Source organism: Acanthopagrus latus, chromosome 6 (genome assembly GCF_904848185.1).
Source record: "Acanthopagrus latus isolate v.2019 chromosome 6, fAcaLat1.1, whole genome shotgun sequence".
NCBI lineage: Eukaryota > Metazoa > Chordata > Actinopteri > Spariformes > Sparidae > Acanthopagrus > Acanthopagrus latus.
Window position 1 is genome coordinate 30,761,108 of NC_051044.1, and position 9,108 is coordinate 30,770,215.

The following is a 9,108-nucleotide window of genomic DNA, read 5'->3' on the forward strand; positions in this document are numbered from 1 at the left end:
ATACAGGTACAGTAACGTCAATGTGATGAAGTGTCAGGTTTGAACAGAAAGTGAGGACTCAGATGCAGGAAGGCAGGTGTAATGACAGGCTTTATTTTCTGATATCTTTTCTCTGAGGACAGAGCAATAAATCAGTAGGCTATGAAATGCTAGAGAACAGAGGACAAACACAACACAAGAAAAGAACCAAGGGCACTCCTGCAGGAGGAAGAAAAATGCTACACTGAACTGAAATCTCTTAAAGCTATAAAAATGAATCAAACACAAAATCACTCTCAAATGAGGGAAGCACTCAGGCTATGAAATTATCTAAACTACAATATCCGACAAAACTTATCTTAACAAAAAATTGCTCCGTGAGGAGGACAAGCAAAAGGCTATAAAACTTAACTATCTCAACAAACAAAGTACTCACCAAAAACGGTACACCTCAAAATCACTCTACTTCAGAGGATAACAATATACAAAAAATAAATCTGACAAAACTTAATTCAAGACAAGGTAGGGGTCGAGGCTGCGGAAAGGGCTTGAAGTACACAACGAGGACGAATGAAATACTCCATTGACAAAGACAGGGGAAGACAGAGACTATATACACATGGGGGAGGGGAGCACAGGTGGAAACAATCAGGAATCAGGGATGACATCAGACAGGTGACACACAAGGAAGAGCAAGTGACCTGAAACGAAAGGAGAGTTACTTTTCAAAATAAAACAGGAAACTGACAAGACAAAACCCAAGACAAGACATCCCTCATGGCCGTGTGACATGAAGTGAATTAAATTAATAGTTAATTAATTATGTTGAGTGTTAGCTTGCTAGCTTACTTCAGATGATAGCAGCATTGTTAATAATCAATAAATAGCTGAGTTGACGTAAGTGAATGTTACTCCACCTTAATTCATCAGGGACATTTGGAAAGTTAACGTTAGACCTGTTCAGGTGTTTTTTTTTTACCTGCTAGCTGGGTTTTCCTGCATGTATGTCAGTTAGAATGTTTTTAGTTTTCCCCTTTATAAGTAATAGGGTAGTTGTAAGCCTTTACTTTGTCACAGTTTATATTTGTTAAAGTTCACATCAGTGTCAAAGTGCAGTTAGTGTTTCCCTGTTAATACTCCAAACCTTAGCTTTCCCATATGTTTTTTTTATTAAAATGTAATGCAGTGGTCACATACACTTCTCTGTTGTCTTCAGATGCACTTTTAAATATTTCACCACCACCCCAGCGACACAGCATCAGGTTCTCCTCTCCCTCTAACTCAGCACAGCAGAGTGACACAGCATCAGGACTGAAGGCTGCACCAATAGACCCTGCTGACTGGCCATCTCTTCTAACTGACTATGTAAGATTAGAGTTAGTTCACAGAGAACCATTTCAAATAAAAAACTGTGACACATTTCCCAAAACAAAGATGGGAGAGTGTCAGCATGGCTTTTGTAACAGAGGCTTAGTCAATGCTTAAAAAATCAAAAGAAGCTGGCTGATGTACTCAACAGAAATATAGCTTGCACTGCTTCTACTTCTAAATGTTTTCTCCAAATGAATACAGACTTAATTAGGAAGGACTAAAGGACTAGAAAAAAGCAAGCCACTTGCTGGAAGGTTCATGAGGACAGCCAGGAGCACAATACCCACATGGAAGGAGTCGGAGGTCGTTTTGCAAAGTGGCTGACAATAGATAAGAGGGAGATGGCACTCTGAGACTGGGAGATAATAATGTTTGCCCAATGCCTTATTTATATTGTATTTTTATCACTTGTGTCTTTCTTCAGTTTTTATTTGGTGTGATATTTTTGACTTAATATAAACATACATCAAGCAGAGGTCCTTACTTGTCCAGCAGAAAAGTCTTTAAAAAGCTCCCTCCACTTCTGAAATGACGCTCTGATATTTATCCCAGTTTTCTCCTTGGCTCGGTTCTATTTACACTGCTTTTCCTCATCACTCTTCTTATTTCTCTTTGACAAGGGCAATGATGGGGCTTTCTTCTGCTCTATTGGGGAGGGGCGCTGTCCAGTACACGCTGCTTGAGGGAAGGGAGCTGCCAGCAGCATATGTACACGAATGACACTTGTCAGACACTCCCCTTGGCTCTGAATGATTGTATTGAGCCAGGAGCAGCGGTTATTCTTGCAAATCAAATTACAGCCACCGGGTGGAGCCACAGACAGCATTTTTTTTATACAGCTGACCTGTATCTTATTCTACTGTCAGATCATGATGACAATTTTAGCAAATACAACAAAAAAAATGTTACAGACTACAGCTTTAAGCTGAAACTTGACCTGACCTTGACCACGGGTCATCAGTAAGCACCTATTGTGTCATAAAATTGCAGCTCTCTACTTCTCCAAACTGAGGCTGCACTGATCGGTGATTATGGTAGGGAACAGATCGACTATAGATATGTACTTTATATGATCCCACTTCGAAAAACCCGAACTATTCCTTTAAGGTTTTTTGTGGTCAGCCTGCGGAGACCACAGAATTGTTAAACTGTTCCTTTAACGTTATTACGCTTGCACAGAACACCGTATGGCTTTCAGGGAATTGAAGTTTTATTTGATGGTATAGCCCTTTGAAACCGAGGTCGAAAACTCATTACCCACAATTCCACCTGTTTCACTTCCTGTTAGATTACACGTAGCGTCACTGCTGTGTTGTAGAGCTAGAGTCAGAGAAGGTAGCAATAAACGAAGACTTTACAGACTTTATTTATTCACATATGATTATTATTCAGTCGGGTTAATAGACTTATTTATCTTCTTTTATTATAATGAATCCACGTGGTGTGTCGCGTCGTTTGGCCTCATATGGTGGCTAAGCTATGTTATCAAGCTAATATTGACAAGAATCGTTAGCAAGTAACGTTACGTGTTTTGTTTAATTTTTTTCCACAATGTACACTTTATTATCTGGGCTGTATAAATACGTGTTTCAGAAGGACGAATACTGCGTTTTGATCTTGGGACTGGACAACGCTGGGAAAACGGTAAATTGAGTTAAAGTTATCTCAACTGCGTTGACTAGTTTCACATTGTTGTCCTGTGGATGGTTTTCTGTGCTGCCGTCAGAGTCTGCTGTTCGTCTGTGGCAGCAGTTGTTACGTCCTATAATTTAGGTCAAATGAGCTTTCATTAACACCAACAAGTAAAGCGGCTATTCTATCTATTTGTTATAGATGAGAGACGTACAGTAAAACGTTCTGTAAAGTTAACTGCAATGCATTCTCACATTTTACTTACCAATTAAATTATATTAAGTAACACATCGTGTTAGTTTAAAATGGAAGGTCAAAACATCCAAATCTGTAAAATGAAAAGTTCAGGTCGTTCCCAGTTAGAGACTGGTAACCATTAATTACAACATCCAGTATGTAAAGACATTTTACTGCCTTTGAACAAACAAAAAAATCCTAATTGATCATTAATAAAAACCTTTCTGCAGTCTGTAAGCACTGCCGAAATCTGTTCTGCTGATTAAAGAACTTTGTTCACCCTCATGCCAGTTATTTGGAGCATCATCCACATGGTCCGATTTTAATCTCAAAAATTTGTTTTATGAATGTAGTGAAGTATTTTATTTAGTTATGCTGAATTTTGTTCCCATTTCTGAGTGAAACTTTATCAATCCAGAGGGAGTTGTTACTGATTTTCTGAAGTGTCACCTACTGTTTGTGTATGTCTGTTAGCCTTTGACATATTATGCTTATCATTGTATAAAAGACAAATGTGTCTAGTTTGACTTGTCTGTTGATTTCACTTTTGTCCCTTTGCAGACCTTTCTTGAACAGACCAAGACAAAGTTCAGTAAGAATTATAAGGGAATGAATTTATCAAAGATCACAACTACAGTTGGACTAAACAGTAAGTGGATGCCTCTGTATGTCTTCGGTGTTTGTTAAGATGAGTGATGGGCTTTTTACTCCAAACGGTGACTATCGTGGCTGGATCACAAAAGTTTCCGTTACACTAATAAAGCTGATCATCGACTCCTTTGCCCTACAATCAAAGTATTAGGGTTTAATTTAAATCTAAATAAGAGTCAACAATGACTACCAGTGGCCAAGGTCAGACACACTGGCTCACTGCAATAACTAATTGTAATGTGCTACACTAATCATGAGAAGGAAACATTATTTTATTGTGTAGCCTCTTACTGAAAGACAAACTCAAGTCAGGTCTTTTTCATGCTTCAGTCCCCATTCTGTAATTTGAACTTTTATTACGGATTTCTCACTTTCCCTCACAGTTGGTACGATCGATGTGGGCAAGGCTCGTCTAATGTTCTGGGATCTGGGAGGTCAGGAGGAGCTCCAGTCTCTGTGGGACAAAGTGAGTTATGAATTAAACATGACAGTTTGTCATGTTGGTGACATGTGGTCAGCCAGCTGTGATGCTGTTGGATATATCAGCCCAGGAGTCTGCTCTGATGTGCTGTTTGTGTTCATCATGTGTCTATTTAGTACTATGCTGAATCCCATGGCATCATCTATGTGATAGATTCAACTGATGAAGAGCGCCTGTCAGAATCAAAGGAGGCTTTTGGTGAGCAACACACTCTGTAACCCTGTAAAACACCATATAAAGGATAGGTTCACAGTTTTTCCAAGTATGTTGTCCATTTCAATAAAGTCTCACAGACCAAAAACACAAGAACAAGACAGTAGTAATAATAATGAGAAGATGTGTGTATGTGCATACATATCCTTACACTGTTTCCAAACTACATTCAAGCATCTGCTGCAGCAACATTGGATGATTGCTGTCCATACTGAATACTTCAAATATAAATTCTGTTACATTATGTGAACAAACTATGTTTCTATCAGTTGTGCATTGGAGAAGAAATTGTAGACTTTACAACTTTGTTCGACAAGATCATCCCACATTTCTTATTTTGAAACAGAAAAGATTTCTGATACTGTGATATTTAGATGTTTATTTACTCGAAATGGCCTGTATAAATAGAAGAAATGATTACAGCAAGGAATCCTGTTTTAATGTTAAAATTTGGTTGAAGGCAGACTCGAAATATTGTGAACCTGTCCTTTACATGTTGTGAAACTTTTGTCTGTGATTTTGTTGAAACGGCCTTTGACCTAATTCCACTAAAATTATGGCATGGTTGACAAGTTTATGCCTGATTCAACATTTTAAACCTTCAACAAAACATTAGCAACAGTGTTTTAGTGCAGATTACAACGTAATAACATGAAAAGGCTTTGTTGTGTGTTCTGAGTCAGTTTTCTGAGATGGTCGAAACACTCGTTGCTAATTGTTGAATCAATAATTTAACTTTCATCTCCTCCAGAGAAAATGATCAGCAGTGACGTGTTAGAAGGAGTTCCTCTCCTTGTGCTGGCCAACAAGCAGGATGTACCGGTACTGTCTGATCTTTCCCACCTAATGCAGATACATTTGAAAACAACTTTGTCTCTATGTTTTGAGCTTCAGTCTCAGGTTTGGTGCCCTTAGTGAGACAAAAACTATAATTGAGATCATGAATGGTGTGGTCCTGTGTTTTTGACAGTTTGTCTTGTGTCGGCTCTCTTCTCAGAACTGTTTGTCAGTGCCAGACATTAAAACAGCCTTCAGTGACTCTGCCCCGAAGATCGGCAAGAGAGATTGTTTAGTCCAGCCGTGTACAGCCCTCACAGGGTAAGAATGCTAGTGTGTTTACTGGTACGCTGAACATGTGCAAGAACAGCAACATTTCAAACTTAATCCTTACTTTATGAAGCTCATGATGTCCAGTTAAACAGCTCGTTATTCCAGCACCATCACCATAGCTGTTTTTTTTTTGTGTGTGTGTGTTTTTTTTAACCAGCATGTATCACTGTGCCACCCCACGGTAAAACTAGATTTCTAGCTGTTTAAATGCTCTGCCTTTTTAAAGGTTGTTCCCTTTTTATGAACTTGATCAGAAAAAATTCTAAATGCACCTAACAAACTAATTTGCCTTTTATACAGGGATGGGGTGAACGAGGGCATTGAGTGGATGGTGAAGTGTGTGGTCAGAAACATTCACAGGCCACCCAGACAGAAGGACATCACGTAAGAAGCTGCTGGCACCCCTGATACATCTTTTGGACAACAAGTTTCTCCTCGAGGACATTCCATGTAAACCTGGAGCTGATAACTCTCCTCTCACCTTGTGTTTGCTGTGACTTTGAACAGTTTGAATTTCTGCTTTTAGGAGTTCATTACCAACCAAGTGACTGTTTTTATCACCAGGCATAATATGAGATGTGCTTTGAATGGACATCTGCCTGTTCCACTTTTTCAAGACTTCTCCTGCTTCATTGTCAGCAGCAGCCCCAGTTACGTGGGCTATCTGGGGTTGCTGGGACAGGAACATCAGTTTAACACATCATATGAAATACTGCAATATGGGGTTTCTGTTCTCAGTATCAGATTAACTAAACAATCTCTAGTCGACATTTTTATTGTTGAACTAAAATTAAAATTCCCCTTACCTTAGAAACATTGTCACTGTATGCAACCTGCCAAACATGATTCACGATACATTAGCCCTCTAAGGAACTACTCCTTTAAGAAGTTTATAATGCTGAACCTCTGAGTCCCAAGGACAGGTGTTGATTGCAGCTGTGCTTTCACGGTGCCCTACAGAATGTCGTACCACCTTTGAACATGGATATTATAGTGTTGGCTACCAACCAATAGTAATTGAATCTTCCTGTCCCTGTAAGGCAGTCAGCATTGGGAAGGACTAATCCTTTTGTTCAGTTTTTATTAAAGTCCTTTTAGGCATGTCTGCCACTCAGCAGCCATCTTGGCAATACCCCTAGGCAGTTATTTTGTCTAACAAGACCGTGCACCATGTACTTCTATCACATATGCACATAGTTTCACGGCTTCAGTGTCACTTAAAGCTCACTCCAGAGTGCTGTGAATGTCACAAATTAACTCATCACTCCAGAGCACTTCAACAAATGCAAGTATAATGTGTAATGTTGAATGAAAGGACATACTGATTTTCTAGCCAAAATTGATTTTAATTTCCGTTCAACTTTCAGGCTCTCCAATCTATACAGCGCCTCCACAGAATGAGGAAGCAAGTTATTTGTAATCATTATTCATCATGAGTCTACCTTTGAATAACAGCCATAGGGTAAATTCATGATGGATGAATTGGAACAAATAACTTGTTGTTGTAAAGGGTTTGTGACATTTCTCACTACTCGTTGACAAAAGAATTTTGTGGCAGCTGTGTTGCATGGAGAGTTCAAATCCTAATATGAGCTACTACTGTGAGCTTTTGGGTTGGGCAGATGAACTATGCCATCGTCCGTTGCCGGTGGCTTACAGCTTTCAACTACTAATCTCTGACCATCATAACAACATGATTCAAAAGGCGTCCCACCAGAGAGCACAAGTAAGTGATGTGTGCCCTCACAGTTACTGTAGGGCAAGAGTTGTTGTTTGTGAGAGTAAGTACCCCATTAACAGTTTTGTCTACAGGTAGGTGGTACTGATGTATTTCTTAATGTTATTTTGGTCATAGAAGAGGGCAATTTAAAAAAAAGTACCAGACTATGTGACATACGATCCAACAGCCACTAAACTGCTGTTTTGAGGTTTCTTTGTCACCTGTACATCCTTTGACCTTTGTAAAACAGTCACAATTTGATCAAAGGGTGTTGGGTAACTGACCTCTATTAGCTTACTCTATACTAGCAGTTTAACTTGGGATGTATGAAGTGGTTAAAGAACTGATGGTCACAGCCTCCTTTGGTCATTTATAAGTAGATTATGATAATAAAATTCAGACGATTGTCAATAAAACTGTCATGTTTCGATTGTCCAAAAATGTCATTTAGTACTCACATTGACCCTCACAACTGGACCCAGGAATGTATATCAAGCTATGACGCATAATCTAGGTGGGGTTTTTATTTTTGCATTTTAAGTGCATATTGTTGTGTTAATTTGTGAAATGTCATATTGGACTCTCCTCAAGCACAAATATAATCTGATGTCATCATTTGTTGTTCTGCCGTCGGTATGTTCTACTGTGTTTTCATGCCGTAATATTTAGACACATTGTCTTAATTAGGCAAGGGAACCAAAACCAGACTTGCCCAAGACCAATACCATTTCTACGGAAGAGGGCCACCTGTGATTTTAGTCAGAATTCTGAGAATTCTGACTTTAAAGTCAGAGAAAAAAAAATAAAAAAACATTCACATGAATCACACAGAATCCTGACTTTAAAGTCATAACTAAAAGAAAGTTCACATGTGGCCCTAATCCTCTTCTGTACATTTCCATGAAATTGTGCTAGCAAAAGTTGTTTCAAGGCAGGTCAAAGTCATCATCTCTGTGAGATCATCTGACTGATAGGAGAGAATGGAGAGGCAGCAGGTAGAATAAAACCGTAACCCTGCAGGTTATAAGAGAGGTGAAACAATCAAGAAGGTAAAATGAACAGACAAATACTCTACTCAAAACATATTTTTCAATACATATCGATTCCGAATATTAGGAAAACGTTTAATGCTTTCATTTTTCTTTTTTTTTTTTTTTGCACCACTGAAACAGTATACTCTCTCTTCTTTCCAACAGCAAGTTGACAGGCAGGAACACACACAGCTTGTTAAATGTTGTTTATACACTATATTACCAAAAGTATTCGCTCACCTGCCTTTACTCATTCTATGAACTGAAGTGCCATCCCATTCCTAACTCATAGAATTCAATATGATGTCGGTCCACCTTTTGCAGCTATTACAGCTTCAACTCTTCTGGGAAGACTGTCCACAAGGTTGAGGAGAGTGTTTATAGGAATTTTTGACCATTCTTCCAAAAGCGCATTGGTGAGGTCACACACTGATGTTGGTCGAGAAGGCCTGGCTCTCAGTCTCCGCTCTAATTCATCCCAAAGGTGTTCTATCGGGTTCAGGTCAGGACTCTGTGCAGGCCAGTCAAGTTCATCCACACCAGACTCTGTCATCCACGTCTTTATGGACCTTGCTTTGTGCACTGGTGCACAGTCATGTTGGAAGAGGAAGGGGCCCGCTCCAAACTGTTCCCACAAGGTTGGGAGCATGGAATTGTCCAAAATGTTTTGGTATCCTGAAGCA

General features: G+C 39.2%; 1 protein-coding gene across 1 annotated transcript; it reads left to right on the forward strand.

Moving 5' to 3' along the window:
• The first annotated feature begins 2,627 nt into the window (after positions 1 to 2,627).
• arfrp1 (ADP-ribosylation factor related protein 1) lies at positions 2,628 to 8,197 on the forward strand. Its single transcript, XM_037100023.1, has 7 exons — positions 2,628 to 2,994; positions 3,781 to 3,868; positions 4,254 to 4,336; positions 4,468 to 4,549; positions 5,316 to 5,386; positions 5,562 to 5,662; positions 5,975 to 8,197. Exons 1-7 carry the CDS (start codon positions 2,902 to 2,904, stop codon positions 6,060 to 6,062), a joined length of 606 nt encoding a protein of 201 aa, XP_036955918.1. The 5' UTR covers positions 2,628 to 2,901; the 3' UTR covers positions 6,063 to 8,197.
• The last annotated feature ends 911 nt before the right edge of the window (positions 8,198 to 9,108 follow it).

Coding starts and splice junctions, on each gene's coding strand:
- arfrp1 (XM_037100023.1), top strand. CDS start 2,902: ATGTACACTTTATTATCTGGGCTGTATAAATACGTGTTTCAGAAGGAC. Junction 3,869..4,253: donor AACTACAGTTGGACTAAACA/GTAAGTGGATGC, acceptor TTTCCCTCACAG/TTGGTACGATCGATGTGGGC. Junction 5,663..5,974: donor CCGTGTACAGCCCTCACAGG/GTAAGAATGCTA, acceptor CCTTTTATACAG/GGATGGGGTGAACGAGGGCA.